We start from the raw sequence: 27,177 nt of genomic DNA on the forward strand, positions 1-27,177 counted from the left end.
AAGGGAACACCAACATCTGAGTCTCAGTGTCCTCCTTTATAAACCAGGGATGGTGATAGTCACAGAAAGGTCACAGGATTGTGGTGAAGATTCATTGAGAAAATGTAAATGATATTTATATTTAGAAATGATATTGTATTTTCTCTAAATTATTATTTTTGGAACAAAGCTGTGACTTCTGGTGATGCACACATGGAGGTCAATGGCTCATGCAAGTCTCACCTGAGCCGGAGAAAGCATCACTCTGCTTGAAATGCTTAAAAGAGTTAAACTCGGGGGCCTCCTGCCCTTGCTTTCTTCTTCCCGCATTCTGTTCTCTTGGGGAATGACCTCAAATTTCACCTATTAATCCTGCCTCTTTATTTTTTCACTGCATGACTCTCCCAGCTTCTGAGAAACTCCAAGCTTTCCGGTGTGGTGATCCTACCCTGCAAGGGGGCACTCTGCCAGCCCAGGGGAAGAGCAAATTTATTTCTTTTCATGCCTCAAGACGTTATTGGCTGCATATTGTTTTAATGCCGTGCATAATTACAGAAACGGCTCTGAAAATCTGTATATTTTATCTGTGTTTTATTATACCCGGAATATTCCCCAATTCTTTTTCTTTTACATGAACCAGCTGAAAATATATTTTGGCGTCCTTTATGTCATCTTGAAATTGAATAGCCAATTCTTACTGTAATGAAAATACTTATGTGCCAGCCCAGTGATATACAGCCCCACACTCTAATTACAGCTGTGCTTTAATTAACCTGAATTGAAGAGTCTTATCATTAAACTGCTGGTAACTTTGAGTTATGGCTTTTCTTTAATTTAAAGTAGAAAACACAGATAATTAAGCCTCCAGATAATCAAATGCTTGAGGAGAGCTTCAATGTTTTGGGATGTTCCTAAATCTCATTAAATGTCCTTTCTTTATTGATTATTTCTACCTCTGCTGTATCATTGTGTTAAAGGAATAATAGCAGTAAGTTGAGCAGATTCTCACTCACAAGTTTTTCATCATTTTTTTTTTTTGTATTCTAGAAGCTGTACCAAACAAATACTACATTCTCCGACAACAAGGTATGTCTGAAGGATTTTCTCCTTCTCAGAACATGTTGTCAACATGAAAATCAATCAAGGGGAATATTTACAGACTGGTGTCCAGTTCCTGAGCCGGCTCCAGTGGGCAGAGAAGTTTCACACACCCCGCTATGTCAGAGTGGGCTAGCTCACCCAGGGAGGAGGCCAGGCCCCAATGTAAACGCGAATTTGGCCACTTTAAGACATCAGGGAGGGAATGATCCTTCACTACACCCCTCCTTACAGTGAACTGGAGCTACTTAAGCCTCAGTAGAGATGCAGGTCCCATGTTGGTTTATCAAATTTTCAAAAGAGGTTGTTAATCTAGTTTTTATGAGAAAAACCATTTATCTGAAACACTGGTGACCAAGTTTTAAGAAAGTAAACACTGTGTAAGACAAATATGTGAGTCAAACTGACCCCAGAGATAACCCAGCTGGAACTTCCAGACAGGGCACTCCGAACCCTGCAGGTTAACACTGTTACAATGAACTGCCTCAGTTCCCAGAAGCAAAAATGAGAAGCAGTCGAAAAGCAGGGGGCCGGGGAGGGGGGTGGGGTTGGGGGACACAGATGAATGGACTTCCAAGGGAGCACTCAGGCTGACACCAGTCAAGTCAGGGAGGCTCAAGTGCCAAAGAAGGGGGCTTCGCATAGTCCCCCATCATGTCCCCAGTGCCACAGGGGACTCCAGGCCCTGGCAGGTCTGCTGTGTGCTCAGACCACCCATACGTTAGACATAGGTGGCTTCAACTACCTTTCTATAGAACCAGTTTCTAATACAAGTCCTGAATCCTCCTGGGCTTTCTATCCTAGGCAGTCCACGTTCCAAGGTAGAGAAAAATCCCCTGGGACTGCCTCAGGGCTCCAGGACCCAGTGCCTCTGAATGGTTAACTCCTTTCTACGGTGGAATGAGAAATGGCTCTAAAAGAAAGGAACACATGGGAGTTACAATAGGGCATCCATTTTCAGAAAATAACTCCTTTGGAATCAATTACCTATTCGCTTTTCCAGTCCATTTAGCATTTAAACTTCCGCGTTGAGACAGGGTGAGAAATCTCAGTAAACAGTCAAACGATTTTGGATTGCTCAGGGTCTGGGCCCGGGGACAGGCAGGGTGCACCTGCTGTGCTCACTGATGGAAGCCACTGACAGGTAAACACCCAGTTACCGGGTGCTCTGGCCCCTCTCTGCTGTTCAGAGAACAGGAAACTGTGAGGAGCCCAAGAGCCCCCAGGACTGTCCTCCTCAGGTCGTCCTTTCCAGAAGGTGGCTTTGGTTTGCAGGCATGCAGACAGCACAAAGGAATATCTCTTCTTCCTCAGCCCAACGAGTTCCCAGATTTTCCTGCTTCGTCAGTTTTTATCAGTGAGACTGAGTTTACCAAAGTCTTTGCTACAGTGTCAAAGGATGGGGCTGCATGTTGCAGCATCCCCAGTCTGTGTTTTCATGGGGACAAAGCATCTATTTGACTTCTGTCCAACATCTGAGCCATTGTCCTGGTGAAAACTTCTTGAGGTCTGGGACACCTGGAGCTCCTGACATCATAGCCCTTAAATGATCACCTGTTCTACCTTAAAGGGTCATGCAGGCTAGGGCTACCCCTTGCTCAAATCCATCCTGCTGAGCCAGTAGAAGGAGGCACTAAGGCTTTTTATTGTTATAATGTGGCAGATGTCCATCTTGGGGCTAAATTGCTCAGGACTATTAAAAGCCTCTTTGTGTACATTTGGCTCCACATTCCCTCAGCAAATACTGAAAGCACTTTGAACAGTAGCTTCTGTAATGTCTTTATGATCTGACTTGATTGAAAGAAATTAAAATTTCTTTTATCAAGGGGCTAGCACGACTTGGTCTTGCCCTGGTAAAATCAGAGGCACGGGTTCATGCCACCCTTCATACAAGTGTCTATATCACAGGGGCATAATTTGAGACACACAGGAAAAACTGCAGTTCATAATTTAGTGCATATGAAGGATCCAAGCCTAAGAAAAGTCAGCAGAAACCCCCAAAGCAGAAACCAACTTTCCCCTTCGTCGCAGAAGGCTGAGCACAGGACACCGGTAATTGTCAATGGCCGCACTGTGGTGGCTACAGGTGAGATGTTTTTCCTGCAAGGGACACATTGAATGTTCGTGAAAGCCAAAGAGCATATGGTTAACGGTCACTTACTCACAAACAGTAGGGAAGGACAGACCCACGAAGGCACTGGAGAGATATTCTGTGTACATTTCATTTGAGACTCCTTCCAAGTAGTATTTCTGCCACGTGTCTTCCTCAATCTAAGGGAGAAGAACATAGGAGAAGGGTTTAAGATAGGACAGTAGACTGTACAAAGGAAAGCAGGTTATCCATCTGGCAAACAAACGAATGCACTGGTTGGGCAACAGTGAGTCACTTCAACACCCAGGAACCAGCCCCATGGCCACGTGACGCTTTCATGACCCTAAACTCGTAGACTAGCTGTCCACCCTAGAGCACCACATCTTCCGGTATGATTTCTAACAATGTGGAGGCATGGGCACTCACCACACTTGATACAATTTTTTGAGAGCAATTTTTAATTGTTACCAAAATTTACAAAAGCGCATACTCTTTTTTGTTATTGTTTAGTCACTAAGTCACGTCCAACTCTTGCGACCTCATGAACTGCAGCACACCAAGCTCCCCCGTCTTTCACTTTCTCCTGGAGTTTGCTCAAACTCAGGTCCATTGAGTCGGCAATGCCATCCAACCATTTTATCCTTTGTTGCCCCCTTCTCCTCCTGCCCTCAATCTTTCCCAGCTCCAGGGTCTTTTCTAGTGAGTCAGCTCTTCACATTAGGTGGCCAAAGTACTAAAGCTTCAGCATTAGTCCTTCCAGTGAATATTCAGGGTTGACTTCCTTTAGGACTGACCGGTTTGATCTCCTTGCAGTCCAAGGGACTCTCAAGAATCTTCTCCAGCACCACAATTCAAAAGCATCAATTCTTTGGCACTCAGCCTTCTTTATGGTCCAACTCCCATATCCATATGTGACTACTGGAAAAACCATAGCTTTGACTATACGGACCTTTGTTGGCAAAGTGATATCTCTACGTTTTAATACACTGTCTAGGTTTGTCATAGCTTTCCTTCCAAGAGCAAGCATCTTTTAATTTCATGGCTGCAGTCACTGTCTGCAGTGATTTTGGAGCGCAATACTCTTTTTACACAATTCCAATTTAAGTATTCATAGCAAAAAAAAAAGTATATAAGTATACACATACATATTACAAGAATATACTTCTATTTGTGAAAAATTAGAAACCACAAATGGTAGGTTTATACCACTGGATACAGGAAAGCAATTAAAAATTATGATGAAAATTTCTGCATAGAGAAAATTACATTAAAAGACACATTACTAAATAGCATATATAGTCTGATTCTATTTTTTAAATATCCTATAATTAACTAAATGTTTGTAAAGCCATAGAAAAATACAGAAAGCTCTATACCAAAACAGTAGCAGTTGTTATCTTTGAGACATAGAATGACTATGAAATACGGAAATCTATAGATTTCTGTGTAGTCTGAAGGCTTTTTCAATGAGCATTATGTATAACACAAAACAATGTATCTATTTTTACTTTGGAAAAAGTAAAATTTTCCAACCCTAACTTGAATATCACTAAAAGTTAAATGTAGTTTCAGAAAGGTCTCCATCCCAACTTCATTAAATGTCTTTTTTCCATAATTAATCAAGTTCAACTGGTTTTCCCAACAGCCTTCTTCATGCTAGGCATTTCTGGAAGGGATTTACCATGGAGTCAACCATTTCAAACCATATAAAGTGAATAGCAACAAGAACACTGAGCCCCTCTGGGAGTTTGCGGATGTCCTGGATTCCCAAGCCAGGAAAACAAGCAGTCTGTGTGGTTCTTGGTATCTGTAAGCTGCCACCTCCTCAGTTCACTCCCACTGGAGGTTAGATTAGGGGGAGGAAGAAAGAGAGCTTCCCAGCCAATCAGGGAAGTGACTCTTAATAATGTCCTGCATGGTAATGAATGAAATGTATCTTGCTTATGGCTCAATAATCAGTTAACTGGGGGAGATATAAGAGACTTGGAAACAGTAGGAAATGCACACCTACTATCTACTTGGTGACACTCTGAACTACAAAAGCTAGGAATAATGTAGAAACAAATTGACTGCTCCCTGCTTCTCTGCTATTTGTCTGCTTTGTGCTAGGGCTGGGTGATTAAATCATGTGGGTTATCCCCATTAGTCTGAGCTGCTTCTGACCTACTCCCACAGATTAGACATGTACTATGCAGTATTGCTGGGTATGGTTATTCATCTACACATTAGTCTTCCCCAAAGTGGGGTCTTTTAAAAAAGGAAAACAAAGAAAGGACTCAACCTTTTCTATTGCTAAATTTTATGATTTACTTAAAATTAACTGCGATGTGTTTAGCTAAGCACAAACTTTTTAATCTTTCTCATTCACAAGACTTCAATTTATTTTTTCAAAAACATATTCTTGACTTCATAAGCAAAGGCCGTCAATGCTAACTAATCTGAAGAAAGCTTAGTCTGCATTAGTAAATAGTTTGAAATATATAATAGTTGGGACACTATATTATCATAATTTTTATTGGTAAATAGGATACTACCTGATGGATTACGAGTTATAAATCCTTATAGTTGAGTTTCATGGGCAAATAGTTTTCTTGAAGTAGAATTCAGCTGATTCTTTCAGCAGGGACATTCCTTTTATAATATATTGCTTATGCTGCTAATTTAAATATTCTACTTGATTTTTAAAAATAATGAAAATATGAAACTTTATCTTAATTATTATTATTGATACCATTCCTAAATTAATATGGTTTTAATTTGGCTCTTTTGGTTATGATCACTATTTTCATGCTTCTGTGGCCTAATGGAACTACCCTTGAGACCAAATTTTATTGTAGGTTCATCATTAAACTTCTTAAATTTAAGTAGAAACAAATTCTTTGTAGAGTATCACTATTACTGTTTTTTTGAACTTAGCATACATTTTTTCATTGATTCATCCTTTCAGCAAATATTTATTGAGCATATTCTGTGTCTTAAGAGTCGTTCCAGTTACTGATTGAATTTTATTTGAACTGGCATACTTTTCTATTTGCCAGAAAAAGCACAACATATACCTAGAATCTGCCTGCAGTGCAGGAAATGCAGGAGGACTTGTGTTCAATCCCTGGGTCAGGAACATTCCCTTGGGGGCATGGCAACCCACTCCAGAAGGGGCGACAGAGGAAGAGATGGTTGGATGGCATCACCGACCCTATGGACATGAGTTTGAGTAAGCTCTGGGAGTTGGTGATGGACAGGGAAGCCTGGCGTGCTGCAGTCCATAGGGTTGCAAAGAGCTGGACATGACTGAGCGACTGAACTGACTGACATATGCAGATTCTCAGTATCTACAGTGTAAGATGGAGCAGCATTGAATGGACAGTCTAAAAGCTGAGGAGTTTAAAGTCATTATCGTAACCCTTTCAGATTTCTATATCTTTAACACAGTCTCCCTATTGATAACAAGTTTTTCAGGTTCTAATAAATGTTCCCAGAAAAAAGAAAACCCCACTGAAAATGACTTAAATGGTAAAATGGTAAATTTTATGTTGTATGTATTTGACCACAATTAATTTACAAGATGATACTACAACATAAGAAGAATCAGTAATTATAATAAACACTTACACCTTTTAATCCTTAAGGGCAAGAGTGACAAGTTGTGACAGAACAACCACAGGAACAGGCCAGTCACATCAGGAGAGGCAGGGAGCCAGCACCCAGCCTTATGACACTGTAACATGTCACCAACTGAGACAACAGAACAGCAATCTTCATCCTGAGGCAAGGGCTTCAATTACCCGTCTTATTAAAGTTTACTTTTGTAAGTCTCAAGCATGGCACCTTTCACTTATTTTGAAAAGAGCCAGAGCAAAAGTGCACATTCCTTTTACTTTTTGGCAGCAGTAATAAGATACATTATTAGAAAAGGAAAAATTAGTGTGAAATACATTGAGTTTAAAAACTTGGCACTGTTCAGGATGGGGAACACATGTATACCTGTGGCGGATTCATTTTGATATTTGGCAAAACTAATACAATTATGTAAAGTTTAAAAATAAAATAAAATTCAAAAAAAAAAAAAACCTTGGCACTGTTCAATGACAGTGAACAAAGAGATCTACAGAGAGTACAGTGAGTTATTGTCATTATGAGTCCCTTTAACAGATGATAAAACAGAGGCACAGAGACGTAACCTGCTAAAGGTCACAAAGCCAATGAGTCATATAAACAGGATTCAGAGTTCATGCTATTAACCACCCCCCAAATTATCTCTTGCTAGAGACTGAAGAGGCAAATGTATAAGGAAGCAATGGTACTCAGATTTTGGTGGACTTAGAGGGTTTGCTAAATATAAAAGCTTTGCTAAATATTAACTAAGAGGAAAATACTAGAACAGAAGCTCCTCAAGTACTCAATATCTTAAACCCTGGAGCCCCTGACTTTGTAAGAAGTCAGTGAGAAGTATTATTGATTTTAAGTTGAGCTGAAAGGAGAGTTCAGGCCTCCTCTCAGAGCACAACGACATCACTTCTATTCTATAAAATGGAACCATCCCAGCCTACAACTTCTTTCCTGAAATAGTACATGCTGTTCTCCACATTTGTGTTGTCAACATATTTTTAACTGTAATGTGAATACATACTTTCCAGCAGAGAAATGGAGGAATGGGAGCAAAATGACTTAGGTAAAGGTGCCAAAATTAATTTGCCAGCCATTCAGCAATCAGTCAAAGGCGAAACATTTCCTGAGGCAGCAATTTCTCCTTTGGCTGTCACATCAAACTCCTGCTGCTTTAGAAGATCACCTAGCAAAGATGAGCAGGTGATGTGCTCTGGGTCCTTATTCATCAAATACTCACAGATCTTCAGTGAGAAAACAGAACTGAGCCGTGGGGCTCGCTCATCCACACTTCTCATGGTCTTATTTATCTGCCCTTCATTATCTAATTTTTCAACCAGCCTAGTTCAATCCCTTAAGTAAATGGTTGTACACCAATCCGTGGGCTGATGGCTCCATCATCAAAGGTACCATCCAACTGGAAACATCAGCCTTGGCTCTGGGGGAAGTAACACCTTCTTGATCCCAGATTCTGCATGTGTTACTAATGGTGGGTCAGTAATGACACCTTTTATATTTTATGCTTTCTCTGATTAGAGTGAAACTGTGTTTCTCTAATGCTAACAACCCAGTGAATGTGAAAAATCAACCTTCCCAGCTGGGGTATGTTATGATCACTGTGATTTCTGTTTCCAGTGAAGAGTCTGAATAACCATGTTGATTACAGCTAAATAATTTTGCAAAAGTCTGTCCCTACCTCCAGAGTCATGTAAATGATTCCAAAGACTATCATACCTCAATCCTTATTTAATTGAAAACAAGTACATTATTTTAATCCAAATATATGTTATGTTGTGCACATCAAAAATAACGAACTAAAAGGAAATTATAAAAACCAATGACCATTATGTTAATAGCTGCAATAAGAAGAGGTGAGTCATAACAAACACAGCAGCGTCACCTAAAATTGAGAGAAGAAAGCTATTGTAATAGCAGGCATTTATTACATTTATGATTAAAAACCTATCCAAATTCTCAATATTCTTCCTTTAAAGGATGTACAGCTTTCAATCATAAGTCTTTAATTAGAATTAATTAATTGCATCTGAATATTTGTGCATATAAATTATACTTTATCTCTGTCCTTTGTATTGTGACAGTCTAAAACACAGCACTGAGATAGGAACTGGCCAATGTATCTTTAATCCCACACAACATATTTATTCCCACAAAAAAGAGGGAACCCCCACAGAATGTGTCAAGCTCTTAATTACAATTTTTTAAAAAATGGGATCAGCATTGGTGGGCTCTAGGCTGGGCACTCGGAGAAGGCAATGGTAAACCCACTCCAGTGTTCTTGCCTAGAGAATCCCAGGGACAGGGGAACCTGGTGGGCTGCTGTCTATGGGGTCACACAGAGTTGGACATGACTGAAGCAACTTAGCAGCAGCAGCAGCAGCTCAGGTCCTCCTGGGTGCCAGAACAAAGAATGCCTCCCTGCACAGCTTTCTAGGGGTGGAAGAAACATGTGATACAGTTGAAATGACAGAAAAGCAGAAGAGATGGGAAACCAATGGTGATTTGCACCTTTTCAGAATATATCTCTCCTCTGTGCCAAATTGCATATCAACGCTGTACTTCTTGGATGTGGACTCAGGCCGGCTGCCCTTCCTAGAACGGCATTGGATTTCAGGGACCCCATAATGATTTGGCATTCCACCATTATGGCCTATTTCAGATTGCATTTTCCAGAATGAGAGGATAGGACCAAAGGATCTCAGATTGTCCAAAGGCTTCGGGATAATGTCAATTAAAATACATTATTTGGGATTTGATGGAATGCCAGATAATTGGTTGCTTCAGCACTGAACGAATAAATAAACAACTCCAAAGATAAATTTTGGGGTGGACTTGAGCCAAATCTCTTATTCCCAGACTAGTGTGCTGCAGACTATCAAGTGAGATTTCTTCCATCAGGCATTATGAAAAAAAAAGAAATCAGTCCATGTGAAGTGTGCAGAGAGAGGTTAACAGACCACAGAACACAGGGCATTTCCCACCTCCACCCCACCTCCCATGTTACTCCAGTTCAGATTATTTCTGAAAACACAGAACAAAGAATGCTAGAGGAACTGCAGTTAAAGGATGGGTTAGCAGAAAGAGTGATATGATAACTTTTAAAAAGAATTACTACCTATAATTTCAGAAAGTATCACCTATGTGGCAGGAAACTGGTAATTTTTTCAATATGTAGGTTTGTCTACCCTTTCCTTCTTTTCCTTTTCAATGCAGAAAGGTATTTATGCTTAAGTGATGTCAGACCTTTTTAAAGATGGGCCTATTTACTATCTGTCCAAATAGAACTTGGTTTTGCAATCTTGATATTAGTTAAGAACATTCTCATTTGTACTTCAAACAATAAGGCTCTTAAAATACCACTAAAAATAATTCTCATCTGGGTAGCGCAAGCAGCAAGTGAGTGTTCTCAAGCAGACATCTGCCGAGCAATCCTCAGGGGAGTAATGCAGCCCCTGGCAGGCAGGGCTTTCCAGAACAGCCTCTCAACCCATTTGGGGTAAGAGACTGGGTTTTGTTTGTATTTCTAATATTCACTGTTTGGCAGACTCAAACTTCTGCAAAAATCTAACAGAAATGAATTTCTTAAAAAAAAGAATAGACAAGAGATGCAAAGTACAAGTCCAAAACTTTTATCATTAGATTCAACCAATATAAAATGAATTTGTCAAAGATTTAGGAACTTAGAAGTTCCTAAGCACTTCCTCTCATTTCCTGTACTTGACTCTTTCTAGAGGCAAACAGTTCACAGCACCCATCCACAGACTGCATTTGCAGTTACACTGGTCCCACTCTATCTTACAAACCTTACTTCTCACAGTTTTTCCCAAATTCCAGTAAAGCAGGATTATTCCCAACCAAGATTTCCCAAAGTAAACTCAACAGAACTTGTTAACAAGCGTCGTCTTGAACACAAGAGAGTGAACAAGGAGTCCTGTTAGTCCCCATTAAAATGTAGGTTTTTTTAAAGGCAGAAAACTTCATCTAAGTCTGTAATGCCTGGACCGTGAATGGAACACAGCAGTAGCTCAATATTTGTTGAATGGATGATGAAATACATTTGGGAAGCAGTGGATTTCACAAAGCCAAAAGGGGACTTTTCTTAGTGCAATGCAGAGTACTTCACATGTTACTATGAGTTTTAAATCTCCATAGCAGGAAACATGATACTTAGTTGCAGAATCCTTTATTTCAAGAAGGAACTGGTGGAGACCAGGATATTGTTCTTAACATTCTCTCTCCCTCATCTCCCCACCACTTTTGTTTCCCTGATTCTACTGTCAGAACCCAACTCTTACTGTGAAATTCCCATCATATGCCACCTCATCTGTGTGGTCTTCCCTGGGTTCCCCAATTTGATGTGCTCTGTCCTGCCTTATTCGGAACACAATCATGCCCAGCTCTGGGGAGCTTGGGAGGGCTAAATAAGTTGATGGATAAAGAACTCGTAGAACACTCCCTGGCTTGCAGGAAGCACTCAGTACACATTAGTTATAGTTAGCTACCATCACAGCATCTGAGACTTCTAATGACTGACAAGAACTATAATAAACTGGAATTTGAAACACAAGCTCCTTGCTAATGCATTCAACTTTGTATCCTCTAGAACAAGCAGCATACTACCCTATCAGGTGCTTAAAAGAAGTGTTTAATTAATATTTGTCTAATTGAACTGAGCAAGACAAAACTGGAGAGAGACAAAGAAGTCTAATTTTTCTAGGCATCCAATCACAACTCAGTACTGATAACTCACAACATTAGGTATAACCATAAAAGAAATCAATTTGTGCTTCTGAATGCTGAAAAATTCTACATTCTTGGTATCTCATAGGGAATGTGTATAATTGGGTGATTTTTAAACTTCCCAGACCTTGCTGAGCAATACATTTTTTGGGGAAATTTTGTCAACACAGAACATCTTGGGCTACTTAGTAAGTGGTTCATGATTTTCTAAATTTTAGATCCAATACCTTAGAGACTTGAATATGAAAGGAGGGACTCTCAGGAACTGGTGTATTTGCCAGCAATCTAATAGAAGTTCTCATTCTTACTAGCTACAGTCCCACCACCCTGCCTGCAAAAAGGAGCCCCCTTTGCTCTGTCCATGACTATGCTCTCTTTCCCATGTGACCCAGCCCTCAGTCTTCTTATTTTACTCTCTGAATTTCAATGTAGCATCAAACAACAATTCAGCAGGAAATAGAGTCCAGCAAAGGCTGTACTTGGCAATTCCATTGCTCCTAAAACTGAGGTCAAAAACAACTGTTGGCTATTAATTAACTAATTAATTAATTAAGAACTGGGAGAAAAGGAAGGAGTTAGAGAAGCACTTGAATCAGCACAGGAATCATAAGGTTGCTTCTGATGAGACAAATCACTGGAGAATTACCTATGCTTTTAGAAAATCTTCAATATTTTAGACAGTTTGGGGAGAATCTCACTAAATTCACTGATGTTAATACAGGATAATTTCTTACCAGTGGAAACATTTAAAGCTGTGAGTCCAGTGCTTCCCAGACTCTGATGAAAATGTGTTGTCTGTAGTCCTAGAATAAGGTCTAAGATCCTGCATGTATAACAAGCTCACAGATAACATCAATACTCCCCAAAGATGGATCACACTTAGAGTAGAAGAGGTACTCCCAAAGAGAGTGAAGAACAGGGAACACGTATTCTCCATCATGGCTTTGAGGACCAGGGACTCAATCATGGCTTAGCAGATTTGAGTAAGAGATAAAAAAGGATGCTTTCTACAAGTATCACTAAATACTGGAGCCAGTTACAGTGAAAGCTTGTGGATAATTAAACACAAGATGGGTATCCCAGTGTTTTGGTTGCTGTGGTCATTAGTCTAAAAAATATTTCAGGCATCCAGATTTATCTACTTAGTCTCTCTCCATTGATTCAGGGACCCCAATGATAGCTTAGTCTCCGTTTCAATGTGGGCTGTGTAAAGAGGGAACAATGACATGGCTATATTTAATTCAATTAAAATGAAACTTTCAGAAAATGGCTCTAATTTGTATCCCTAATTTTTATTTAACTTTTCCATTGTAGGACAAAGTGTTGAGTGTGAGGATAAAAATGCTTGCCAACTCAGTCCTGTTTTAGTGACAGCAGATTCTGGATACTTATGTCTCCTATCGCTGTACAATACAGCCTAATAAAGTCGGGCCAAAGAGACTAGATTTCATTTCAGAGCAAAGGGTTTCAGCCATAAACTTTGGCTTTCTGGCTGAACAGAGCCATTCAAGCCACGAGCATAAATTCTGCTAGTTTTAGGTATCAGGATGATTGGGAAGCCAAATGGGTTATTTGTGAGCCAGGTATCCAGGGCAGAGGCACCCGCTTTACTGTGTATTCATTGTTATCTAGAAAATCTCTTGCCAGCTAGAGAATATTTTCACAGGAAGTTAAAATGACTTCAGAAATTCCCCTCTGTGGCTTCCTAGAGTGGATTTTGGGCCTCATCAAAAAGACATTTGGTTCAGAGATTGAAAGTGGACAGCTTATAAAATTGCTTAGGTGGTTAGCTGGGCTTAGCAGTTTCTTTTTAAGAGGAGCCCTGATCCCGAGTGCAGTAGCAAGGCAGGAAGTAACAAAGTACATGCAGCCTCTGAGTTCAAATCCCATCTCCCTGAATGCCCCAGGCCAAACTGTATAACCTCTCCAAGCCTCGATCCCCTCATCTGAAAAATAAGAACAACAACAGTACCTACTTCTTAGGAAGATAGATGGAATGAAGTGATCCCTGTAAAGCACTAACGTCCAGTTCCAGTTCAGTCGCTCCGTCGTGTCCGACTCTTTGCGACCCCATGAATCGCAGCATGCCAGGCCTCCCTGTCTATCACCAACTCCCGGAGTTCACTGAGACTCACGTCCATCGAGTCAGTGATGCCATCCAGCCATCTCATCCTCTGTCATCCCCTTCTCCTCCTGCCCCCAATCCCTCCCAGCATCAGAGTCTTTTCCAATGAGTCAGCTCTTCGCATGAAGTGGCCAAAGTACTGGAGTTTCAGCTTTAGCATCATTCCCTCCAAAGAAATCCCAGGGCTGATCTCCTTCAGAATGGACTGGTTGGATCTCCTTGCAGTCCAAGGGACTCTCAAGAGTCTTCTCCAACACCACAGTTCAAAAGCATCAATTCTTCGGCACTCAGCCTTCTTCACAGTCCAACTCTCACATCCATACATGACCACAGGAAAAACCATAGCCTTGACTAGATGGACCTTTGTTGGCAAAGTAATGTCTCTGCTTTTGAATATGCTATCTAGGTTGGTCATAACTTTCCTTCCAAGGAGTAAGCATCTTTTAATTTCATGGCTGCAGTCACCATCTGCACTGATTTTGGAGCCCCCCAAAATAAAGTCTGACACTGTTTCCACTGTTTCCCCATCTATTTCCCATGAAGTGATGGGACCGGATGCCATGATCTTCATTTTCTGAATGTTGAGCTTTAAGCCAACTTTTTCACTCTCCACTTTCACATTCATCAAGAGGCTTTTTAGTTCTTCTTCACTTTCTGCCATAAGGGTGGTGTCATCTGCATATCTGAGATTATTGATATGTCTCCCGGCAATCTTGATTCCAGCTTGTGTGTCTTCCAGTCCAGCGTTTCTCATGATGTACTCTGCATATAAGTTAAATAAGCAATATACAACCTTGATGTACTCCTTTTCCTATTTGGAACCAGTCTGTTGTTCCGTGTCCAGTTCTAACTGTTGCTTCCCGACCTGCATAGTACCTGACAAATAGCTAATGTTTGCTGAGTGGTTCTCTGTGATGTGATAGGTACTCTGGTGGTTTAATCATATTAAAAGATGGCACTTATTGGACGTGTACTCTGTAGATGTTCTATAAATGTTCTAGCATTATAAATAATGAGTGTTCATGATGGTAATGATGTTGGTGATTGTGATGATGCTGATGCTACTGATGATGATAGTGATGATGCCAGTGATGGTAACTATGAGGACATCTCTATCACTCACACAAAGGAACATAGCTTGTTAGATGCAGGGCCACTGATTCATGGCTTAGCTGCCGGTAGAAAAACCTGGGACATCACTAATCATCCAATGATCCTCTGGGTTGAGGAGAAAAACTAAGTAGCTTGAGTATATCCCCTAAAGATAGCAGTGTTCCCTGGAGGTCCTCCTGCCTCCTCCCCTTCCCAAGTTCACCCTGAATAGATAGGATGATATGGGAGACATTAGGCATTTGGAAGAACTGATGTCTCCCCAAATGGGAGAAAGGTCATATGTGATCAGAAAGGTCATATGTAATCTGATATAGAAAGACCCAGTCTGGTCTCCTGAAAGGACCCCTGAGACAAAAAGACCCTGATAACGTTGACTGGATTAGCTACTTCTGGTTTCTGGGCTTGACTTCTGCCCACATCCCTCTAAGTAGAGACTCACTAGATTCTACTCTTGTTATAGTTCAGTATTCCCAGAAAATTTCCAGGATGATGTCCTCCAGTTGGTATAAGATGAGAAGAAAAAGACGACTTGTGAAGATCCTTTTTGGTCAGGGAGAGGTCTCTCTGTCCCTATGCTCATTGGTCCCATGAGCAAGTTCAAGTCCATCAGTTCAGTTCAATTTCTCAGTCATGTCCGACTCTTTGTGACCCCATGGACTGCAGCCCACCAGGCCTCCCTGTCCATCATCAACTCCCACAGTTTACTCAAACTCATGTCCATTGAGTCCATGATGCCATCCAATCATCTCATCCTCTGTCGTCCCCTTCTCCGCCTGCCTTCAATCTTTCCCAGCATCAGGGTCTTTTCAAATGAGTCAGCTCTTTGCATCAGGTGGCCAAAGTATTGGAGTTTCAGCTTCAACATGAGTCCTTCCAATGAACATTCAGGACTGATTTCGTTAGGATGGACTGGTTGGATCTCCTTGCAGTCCAAGGGACTCTCAAGAGTCTTCTCCAACACCACAGTTCAAAAGCATCAATTCTTCGGCACTCAGCCTTCTTCACAGTCCAACTCTCACATCCATACATGACCACAGGAAAAACCATAGCCTTGACTAGATGGACCTTTGTTGGCAAAGTAATGTCTCTGCTTTTTAATATGCTGTCTATAGGTCATATGTAATCTGCAGGACCCAGGAGGTTGCTGCACTCTCAGATTTCTCCATAGGTGACACAGCCCAGCATACAGCTGTTCTTCCAGAAACTGCCACTGCAGGGCTCTGTCCTGGGCAGGGCTGCTCTTGCTAGTTGGAATCTCATTACATATGGGAAAGAACAGTCAGCAAATCTCCATTCACTGAGACACCTGGGAAAAGCCAGGCACACACAGGTTTCACCTGTATATGCAGATAAAAGCTTCTAGCTTTGGGGCAGGGGTGGGTTTTTGGCAGAGAATTGAGGGATTTAAAGGACCCAGTGTCACTTAGGCTAATGAATAATGCTGCAGTCCTAGAAAATGTATTCAGGCAAATCATAAGTAATCTAGGGTAGGCTGCCTTGACACCACCCTAGGGGTTAGTTTTAGATAAAGTTCACCCCTCTGTGTTCTCCCATCAGTGGCCCAACCCTAATCCAGTATCAGGTCTCATTGCAAACCTAAACCATACCACCTTAAGAAGGATAAAGAGGGTGAGTGCCATCATATATTGGTAATTTTTCAACAGTCTGCTAAGCTCTTCCACTTCTTACGGTGGGTAGTATGAAGCCCAGAAAGCTTAATCAAGTAGTGCAAGGTCTTACAATAAATCATGTTCTAAATCAGAGCCTTACAACCACTCCCTCTAACCTAGGCCTCTGCCCACCACACAGCTGCACAATTCCATTCACATTCCGTGAGTAAGGGAGAGCAGGAAGGGTGAGGATGTAGGGGCACATTTGAATAATAGCATGTTCCATGGATCTACTTGGATAGGGAGACACCATCCAAGATTTGTGGATGATCAAGTCTAATACTTTATCCAAATTCTGAAACAGGCACCAAATATTCCTCTTTCTCTGTTACTTTCCTCACTAAATTTAAGGAAAAGAAAAATATACCCAACCATTAAAATAAAAAGATTTCTCATCGCCAACAAGAAACCAATAGAAAGTCCTTAAGGAATGATATTTATTTTGTCAGAGTCAATGCTATGCCATGCCACTTCAGTTGTGTCTGACTCTTGGGAACCCTTTAGACTGTAGCCCACCAGGCTCCTCTATCCATGGGATTTCTCCAGGCAAGAAAACTGGAGTGGGTTGCCATGTCCTTTTCCATAGGATCTTCCTGACCCAGGGACTGAAGCCGTGTCTCTTACATTTCCTGCATTGGCATGCGGGTTCTTTGCCACTAACACCACTTGGGAAGCCCCATTGTCACAGTCTAGGGGGGAAAAAGAAACTGATTAAAGCCACTGTCTGTAAAAGAAATGCCATAAGTATGGACTTTTCCAAGAAAAACAGACTTTTCTTGGCAGACTGATCATAGCAAAGAGCTTCTGCACACCAAGGTCAATGGGCATAGAGCTGTCTGCTAGTTCCTGGTAGACAGAGATACTCTACCTGCCAACAGGGAAAGGAAAAGGGAGGAAGTGATATCTCTCACTTATATAACATCAGTTAATTCCACTCACTTCCTGGTCTACTTCCAAACCCCTAGAGTACGCAAAGCACAGTGTTGAGGCAGGACCCCCATATTTCTTTGTACCTGAAACTCTAATCAGTGGGCCTGCATCATTCTTGCTACCATGGGATGTGTGTGACAGCTAATGATAAAAACTACAAAAATTATACCCAGTTGAAAGGTTTTATTGCATGCTGTTTTTCAAGACGGCAGATGGATGCCTAAAATGATCTCAGCGTCATTTTACAGGTGTCCCAAAGTTTCTCTAAATCAGCCAAATGAGTGTGAAGTGGAAAGAGCTACCTCCTATTGTTCTACCAGGAAATGCATAGGATTCCATTGTAATGCAGCCTGCCAGGTTATGTTATTCATAGTCACTGATGAAAAAGGCTGATTACCTCAAACTCAGCCCTAAAGACAGCGACTGCTGAATATGCTAAAAGGACATGATGATGATGATGATGATGATGACACTGCCTTAGAGGCAGTATTCCCCCTGGTCCAGCTACAAAGGACAAACACAGAATATCATTTCTAAAGTGATATCTGGGTTTCTGGCTCTGAATAAAATAGAATAAGGACATTCCATCATGTGTCTTTCATTGAATGCATCTATTAGACCTGGAAAAAATGCATAGAGCTGATACTTGAAGACTCTGAGACATAAACAGTAAGCAGGTAATGAGAAACGACCAGAATTGGAAGCAATCAGCAGAGTTTGTTTTTACTCTGGTATCCTCTAGCCTAACTTCAAGGAAAACCAAAATCTGTAAATGAAGACAAGAATGTGAAAAGAGAAAGCTCCAAGAGAAGCTCTTGCTCTGACTCAAAACCAGTAGCAAGGGTTCTTAATACTCAGAGGAAGAGTGGGGAAAATCATGGCTTAGGGTATTTTTTGCTTTTCTTCTCTTCTCTTGGACCCCAACCCCTAAGCACCCAGTGGTGGCAGTAGCAGTAGTGGCAATGGGAGATAAGCTGCTGCTGCTGCTAAGTCGCTTCAGTCATGTCCAACTCTGTGCGACCCCATAGACGGCAGCCCACCAGATAAGAGGAGGTAGGAAAAACTTTTCTGGCCTGAGGATCTGAGGTCCCAAGAGAGTCTCTCTTTGTTCTCCCTCTGGTTTGTCCAGGTCAGGAGCCCCAGCTTTCTGGTCAGAGGATAGAAAAGAAGACCCCATGGAAGCTCAAATTCCCCTGGAGATCACAGAGAAAGAGAACTTAAAGTAGCTCCTTACAATTAGTTATGAACTCCTGGGCTCACCCTGAGCTGTGCAAGGAAGAAACTGACAGTACATAGTATATATAGATTTTGAAAACCAAAGCATAAACTATCACCCAGCTTGAGATCGATGTGGGACACATCCAAATAGCCCTGCCAATGTTTTGAAAACTCAACTCATATTGGAATTACAACCCATAGAAGCTTGGTCAGGACTTGCAGTCTAAAATAAAACAGGTCAATTAAACATGCCACCATAAAATTATCAACGTGTTTGCAAAATTTAAACAAGACCTACTACTAACCCTGGGGTTCTTCATTTCTTCTTTTTCTAGTTGCTTTAGGTGTAGAGTTAGGTTATTTATTTGATTTTTCCCTTGTTTCCTGAGGTAAGCTTGTATTGTTATGAACCTTCCCCTTAGCACTGCTTTTACTGAATCCCACAGGTTTTGGGTTGTTGTGTTTTCATTTTCATTTGTTTCTATGCATATTTTGATTTCTTTTGTGATTTGTTGGTTATTCAGAAGTGTGTTGTTTAGCCTCCATATGTTTGTATTTTTAATAGTTTTTTCCCCCTGTAGTTGACATCTAATCTTACCACATTGTGATCAGAAAAGATGTTTGGAATGATTTCAATTTTTTTGAATTTACCAAGGCTAGATTTATGGCCCAGTATGAGATCTATCCTGGAGAAGGCTCCATGTGCACTTGAAAAAAAAGGTGAAATTCATTGTTTTGGGGTGAAATGTCCTATAGATATCAATTAGGTATAACTGGCCCATTGTATCATTTAAAGTTTGTGTTTCCTTGCTAATTTTCTGTTTAGTTGATCTATCCATAGGTGTGAGTGGAGTATTAAAGTCTTGCACTATTATTGTGTTACTGCTAACTAGAAAAAGAAGAAATGAAGAACCCCAGGGTTAGTAGAAGGAAATAAATAAAAATTAGGGCAGAAATAAATGAAAAAGAAACAAAGGATACCATAGCAAAAATCAACAAAGCTAAAAGCTGGTTCTTTGAGAAGATAAATAAAATAGACAAAACATTAGCCAGACTCATCAAGAAAAAAAGGGAAAAGTATCAAATCAACAAAATTAGAAATGAAAATGCAGAAATCACAACAGACAACACAGAAATACAAACGATCATAAGAGACTACTATCAGCAGCTATATGCCAATAAAATGGACAACTTGGAAGAAATGGACAAATTCTTAGAAAAGTATAATTTTTCAAAACTGAACCAGGAAGAAATAGAAAATATTAACAGACCCATCACAAGCATGGCAATAGAAACTGTAATCAGAAATCTTCCAACAACAAAAGCCCAGGACAAAGATGGCTTCACAGATGAATTCTATCAAAAATTTAAAGAAGAGCTAATACCTATCCTACTCAAACTCTTCCATAATATTGCAGAGGAAGGTAAACTTCCAAACTCATTCTATGAGGTCACCATAACCCTAATACCAAAACCAGACAAAGACGGCACAAAAAAAGAAAACTACAGGCCAATATCCCTGATGAAGATAGATGCAAAAATCCTTAACAAAATTCTAGCAATCAGAATCCAACAACATATTAAAAAGATCATACATCATGACCAAGTGGGCTTTATCCCAGGGATGCAAGGATTCTTCTACATTTGCAAATCAATCAATGTGATACACCACATTAACAAATTGAAAGATAAACACCATGTGATCATCTCAATAGATGCAGAGAAAGCCTGTGACAAAATTCAACATCCATTTATGATTAAAAAACCCTCTAGAAAGCAGGCATAGAAGGAATATATCTCAACATAATAAAAGCCATATATGATAAACCCCCAGCAAACATTATCCTCAGTGGTGAAAAATGGAAAGCATTTCGCCTAAAGTCAGGAACAAGACAAGGGTGCCCACTCTCACCACTACTATTCAACATAGTTTTGGAAGTTTTAGCCACAGCAATCAGAGAAGAAAAAGAAATAAAAGGAATTCAAATTGGAAAACAAGAAGTAAAACTCTAACTGTTTGCAGATGACATGATCCTCGACATAGAAAACCCTAAAGACTCCACCAGAAAATTACTAGAGCTAACCAATGAATATAGTAAAGCTGCAGGATATAAAATTAGCACACAGAAGTCCCTTGCATTCCTATACACTAACAATGAGAGAACAGAAAGAGAAATTAAGAAAACAATTCCATTCACCATTGGAAAGAAAAGAATAAAATACTTAGGAATAAATCTTCCTAAAGAAACAGAAGACCTATATATAGAAAACTATAAAACACTGATGAAAGAAATCAAAGATGAGGCAAATAGATGGCGAAATATACCATGTTCATGGATCGGAAGAATCAATATAGTGAAAATGAGTATACTACTCAAAGCAATCTATAGATTCAATGCACTCCTTATCAAGCTACCAATGGTATTTTTCAGAGAACTAGAACAAATAATTTCACAATTTGTTTGGAAATACAAAAAACCTAGAATAGCCAAAGCAATCTTGAGAAAGAAGAATGGAACTGGAGGAATCAACCTGCCTGACTTCAGACTATACTACAAAGCTACAGTCATCAAGACTGTATGGTACTGACATAAGACAGAAATATAGATCAATGGAACAAAATAGAAAGCCCAGAGATAAATACATGCACGTATGGACACCTTATCTTTGACAAAGGAGGCAAGACTATACAATGGAGAAAAGACAATCTATTTAACAAGTGGTGCTGGAAAAACTGGTCAACCACTTGTAAAAGAATGAAACTAGAACACTTTCTAATACCATACGCAAAAATAAACTCATAATGGATTAAAGATCTAAATATAAGACCAGAAACTATAGAACCCCTAGAGGAAAACATAGGCAAAACACTCTCTGACATAAATCACAGCAGGCTCCTCTATGACCCACCTCCCAGAGTAATGGAAATAAAAGCAAAAATAAACAAATGGGACCTAATTAAACTTAAAAGCTTTTGCACAATGAAGGAAACTATAAGCAAGGTGAAAAGACAGCCTTTAGAATGGGAGAAAATAATAGCAAACGAAGCAACTGACAAAGAATTAATCTCAAAAATATACAAGCAGCTCCTGCAGCTCAATTCCAGAAAAATAATGACCCAATCAAAAAATGGGCCAAAGAACTAAATAGACATTTCTCCAAAGAAGACATACAGATGGCTAACAAACACATGAAAAGATGCTCAACATCACTCATTATCAGAGAAATGCAAATCAACACCACAATGAAGTACCATCTCATGCCAGTCAGAATGGCTGCTATCAAAAAGTCTACAAACAATAAATGCTAGAGAGGGTGTGGAGAAAAGGTAACCCTCTTACACTGTTGGTAGGAATGCAAACTAATACAGCCACTATGGAGAACAGTGTGGAAAGTCCTGGAAATAGAACTGCTATATGACCCAGGAATCCCACCGCTGCACACAGAGGAAACCAGAATTAAAAGAGACACATGTACCCCAATGTTCATCACAGCACTTTTTACATAGCCAGGACATGGAAGCAACCTAGATGTCCATCAGCAGATGAATGGATAAGAAAGCTGTGGTACATATACACTGCTGCTGCTGCTAAGTCACTTCAGTTGTGTCCGACTCTGTGCGACCCCATAGATGGCAGCCCACCAGGCTCTGCTGTCCCTGGGACTCTCCAGGCAAGAACACTGGAGTGGGTTGCCATTTCCTTCTCTAATGCATGAAAGTGAAAAGTAAAAGCGAAGTCACTCAGTAGACTCTTTGCGACCCCATGGACTGAAGCCTACCAGGCTCTTTCGTCCATGGGATCTTCCAGGCAAGAGTACTGGAGTGGGTTGCCATTGCCTTCTCCAATACATATACACAATGGAATATTACTCAGCCATTAAAAAGAATGCATTTGAATCAGTTCTAATGAGGTGGATGAAACTGGAGCCTATTATACAGAGTGAAGTAAGTCAGAAAGAAAAACACCAATACAGTATATTAACACATATATATGGAATCTATAAAGATGGTAACGATGACCCTATATGAAAGACAGCAAAAGAGACACAGATGTAAAAAACAGACTTTTGGACTCTGTGGGAGAAGGTGAGGGTGGGATGCTTTGAGAGAATAGCATTGAATCATGTATATTATCATATGTGAAATAGCCACCAGTCCAGGTTCGATGCATGAGGTAGGTGCTCAGGCCTGGTGCGCTGGGATGACCCTGAGGGATGAGATAGGGATGGAGGTGAGAGGGGGGTTCATGATGGGGAATACATGTACACCCATAGCTGATTCATGTCAATGTATGGCAAAAACCACTATAATACTGTAAAGTAATTAGCCTCCAAGTAAAATAAATAAATAAATAAAATGGATAACCAACAAGGATCTACTGCATAGCATAGGGAACTCTGCTCAATGTTATGTGGCAGCTTGGATGGGAGTGGAGTTTGGGGGAATATGGAAATATATGTATGTGTGGCTCAGTCCCTTTACTGTTCACCTGAAACAATCACAATATTGTTAATTGACTATACTCCAATACAAAATAAAATATTAAAAAAAATAAAAATAAACAAGACCCAGGGTTTCATGGAGAAGGCAGTGGCAACCCACTCCAGTACTCTTGCCTGAAGAATCCCATGGACGGAGGAGCCTGGTAGGCTGCAGTCCATGGGATTGCGAAGAGTAGGACACGACTGAGCGACTTCACTTTCACTTTTCACTTTCATGCATTGGAGAAGGAAATGGCAATCCACTCCAGTGTTCTTGCCTGGAGAATCCCAGGGACGGCGGAGCCTGGTGGGCTGCCATCTATGGGGTCGCACAGAGTCGGACACGACTGAAGCAACTTAGCAGCAGCAGCAGCAGAGTTTCATAATAAAATAACCAAAGTGTCCAGAATATAATAATAAAAAAACCTTGGCATATGAATAAATTAAAAAAAATCTCAACTTGCATCCTATGCTTATATGGCACAAATATTAGAATTATGTAACAAGGGCCTTAAAGTAGCTATTATAAAATCTTCCAATAACTAAGAACACTTTTATAAAGAAATGAAAGACAGAAAGCGTTAGTAAAGAAACAAGATAAAAGAAAGAATCATATGGAAATTCTAGAATTGGAAAATATAACAACTAGCACACTCACTGGATAAGCTCAATTGCAGAGGTGAAAAAAGAAAGAACCAATAAACTTATCGTTGCTTTACTCACTAAGTCATGTCCAACTCTTTGTGACCCCATGAACCGTAGCCCGCCAGGCTCCTCTGTCCATAAGATTTCCCAGGCAAGAATCCTAGAGTGGGTTGCCATCTCCTTCTCCATGGGATCTTCCTGACCCAGGGATCAAACCTGCATCTCCTGTGTTGGCAGGCAGTTTCTTTACCACTGAGCCACCAGAGACAGAAAATGACTAAAGGCTTAGGGCCCTGTGGTATATTTAAAAGTCCAACATTTGCATTATAGGAATTTCAGAAGGAGAGCAGGAAGAGTATGCTGCAGAAGATATATTTGAGGAAATAATGAATGAAAATGTCCCAAATTCTGCCAAAGATGAAGCTAGAAATTCAAGAATCTCAGTGAGCCCCAACAGAATAAATTCAAAAAAATAATGCTTAAACCCAATGTAATCAGATAAGAGACAACTAAATACAAAAAGAAAATCTTGACAGTAACTGGAGAAAAATGACTCATTACTTATAGGTTAATAATTCCAATGACTACAGATTTCTCACCAGAAACAATGGAGGCAAGAAGGAAATGAAACAAAAATTTTAATTATTGAAAGAAAAGATTTCAGCTTGATTTCAGCTGGAATCAAGATTACCAGGAGAAATACCAATAACCCCTCAGATATGCAGATGACAACACCCTTATGGCAGAAAGTGAAGAGGAACTAAACAGCCTCTTGATGAAAGTGAAAGAGGAGAGCGAAAAAGTTGACTTAAAACTTGACATTCAGAAAACTAAGATCACGGCATCTGGTCCCATCACTTCATGGCAAATAGATGGAAAAATAATGGAAACAGTAACAGAGTTTATTTTTGGGGACTCCAAAAATCACTGCAGATGGTGACTGCATCCATGAAATTAAAAGACACTTGCTCCTTGGAAGAAAAGTTATGATCAACCTAGACAGCATACTGAAAAGCAGAGACATAACTTTCCCAACAAAGGTCTAGTCAAGGCTATGGTTTTTCCAGTAGCCATGTATGGATGTGAGAGTTAGACTATAAAGAAAGCTGAGCACTGAAGAATTGATACTTTTGAACTGTGGTATTGGAGAAGACTCTTGAGAGTCTCTTGGACAGCAAGGAGATCAAAACAGTCCATCCTAAAGGAAATCTGAATAGTCATTGGAAGGATTGATGCTGAAGCTGAAACTACAATAGTTTGGCCACCTGATGCAAAGAGCTGACTCATTGGAAAGACCCTGATGCTGGGAAAGATTGAAGGCAGGGGGAGAAGGGGACGACAGAGGATGAGATGGTTGGATGGCATCACCGACTCAATGAACATGAGTTTGAGCAAGCTCCAGGAGTTGGTGATTGACAGGGAAGCCTGGCATGCTGCAGTCCATGGGTCACAAAGACTCAGACATGAAATGAGTGACTGAACTGAAAGAAAAGATTAATCAACCCAGAATTCTGTGTCCACCAAAAATGTCCTTCAGCAATGAAGATGAAATAAAGACATTCTCAGATGAAGAAAAATCATTTATAAGGAAGACAGAATGGAAATGATTCCAAGGGGGAAGTTGGAACATCAGGAATCAAGATAGAACAATTGAAATGGAAAATATTATAGCACTGTCTGATGGAGTTTTCAACAATACAACTACAACAAAAATGGGGAGGGTAAAGAGAGGTATAGGTTAGTAAGTTTTCCACATTACACTGATGTGCCACTGAATCTAAGTAGATTTGGAAAGTTAAGTATGCACATTATCCCAAGGGTAATCAGTTAAATACTATACAAAGTTATATAATAAAAAACACTACAAATAAAATGAAATCTAAACTGTTTGTAAGAAGAAAATAAAGAGGAAAGAGGAGAACTAAAACAGAGGAAATTCACAGAAAACAAATAACAGAATATTAGATATAATCCAAACATATCTATAACTATGTTACATATAAATGGTCTAGAGATTCACAGAGTAATTTTTTAAATGATCCAAGTATAAGTTGGCTATAGGAAAATCACTTAGAATTTAAAGAGGTAGTTTGTTTCAAAAAAAAATCATGAGAACCTATATATTTCTTTACTAAAACATTAATCAAAAAGAAATCTTGGATGGGTCTATTAAATCAGATCTGAAATCTACTGGACTTTAGAACAAAGAAAATTGCCAAGGATATAGGGACAAAATATAATAACAAAAAGTTCAATTCATCAAGAAAATGCAACAATCCAAACATATATATACTTAGTAGAGTTTCAAAATTCACAAAGCAAAATTTGACAGAACAAACAAATCCAAAATTATAATTGGAGACTTAAACATTCATCTCATTGTAATAGGTAGAATCAGTAGACATAAAATCAGCAAGGGTATAGAACTGAACACCATCAGCCAACTGGCCCAAATGAACATTAATAGAACATTGTACCCAACAATAGCAGAATATTCATTCTTTTTAAGCTTGCATGGAACATTCACCAAGATAGATTATGTAAAACATACTTTAACAAATTAAAAAGAATCAAAATCATACAAAGTAGGTTCCCTTACCATAATGGAATCAGACCATAAATAATAATAGAAATATGAGGAATAGCTCTAAATACTTGGTGATTAAGCAACAAACATTTAAATAACCCATGGGTCAAAGAAGAAGCCTCAAATGAAATTATAAAATATTTTAACTATATGAAAATACATCATTTCAAAAATTGTGGAATGTACCTAAAGCAATTCTTAGACTGAAACAGATAGCCTTAAATGCTTACATTAAGTAAGAAAAGTCTCAAATCAATAACTACACTTCATCTTTAAAAGTTAGAAGAGTAAAATAAACCTAAAGCAAGCAGAAAGAAAACAGAAAATAAGGAAAATAATACAAGCAAAAACTCTGAAAAGATCAGCAAAATTTATGTGCCCAAAAAAAAGAAAGGAAGGGAGGAATGAAGGAAGGAACAAGACAAATCTAAAAATCAAGAATGAGCAGAGGTCATTATTATAGACCTTATTATAATGTCCTGAAGACATTAGATGGACAACAGAAAACTACGAACTTATATACATAAATTGAACAACTCAGATAAGTTCAACTAATTTCTGATTTTTTAGAAAGTTCAAACTGCAACAACTCACCCAAGATTGAATAAAATAATCTAAACAGATTTCTAACTAATTACATTAGTCTTTAAATGGCAACCCACTCCAGTGTTCTTGCCTGGAGAATCCCAGGGACGGGGGAGCCTGCTGGGCTGCCGTCTCTGGGGTTGCACAGAGTCGGACACGACTGAAGCTACTTAAAAATTTTCGGTAAAATAAATCTAATGAATTCTACTAAACATTTAAGGGGAAAAAAAAACCCCACCATTTCTACATAATCGCTTCTAGAAAATAGAAGGGAAAGATTTCTCAACTTATT

General features: G+C 39.7%; 1 protein-coding gene across 16 annotated transcripts in view; it reads right to left on the reverse strand.

Annotated features, from left to right (window-relative positions):
• KCNMA1 (potassium calcium-activated channel subfamily M alpha 1) overlaps window positions 1-27,177 on the reverse strand; it is a 772,527-nt gene that overhangs the window by 181,506 nt on the left and 563,844 nt on the right. For all 16 annotated transcript variants that reach the window (XM_044942339.2, XM_025285153.3, XM_025285152.3 and 13 more), the window contains exon 15: window positions 3,239-3,348. In XM_044942339.2, the coding sequence (XP_044798274.2) occupies window positions 3,239-3,348 (110 nt within the window). The remainder of the gene's footprint in view (window positions 1-3,238; window positions 3,349-27,177) is intronic.

The sequence above is a fragment of the Bubalus bubalis genome, chromosome 4, assembly GCF_019923935.1.
Source record: "Bubalus bubalis isolate 160015118507 breed Murrah chromosome 4, NDDB_SH_1, whole genome shotgun sequence".
NCBI lineage: Eukaryota > Metazoa > Chordata > Mammalia > Artiodactyla > Bovidae > Bubalus > Bubalus bubalis.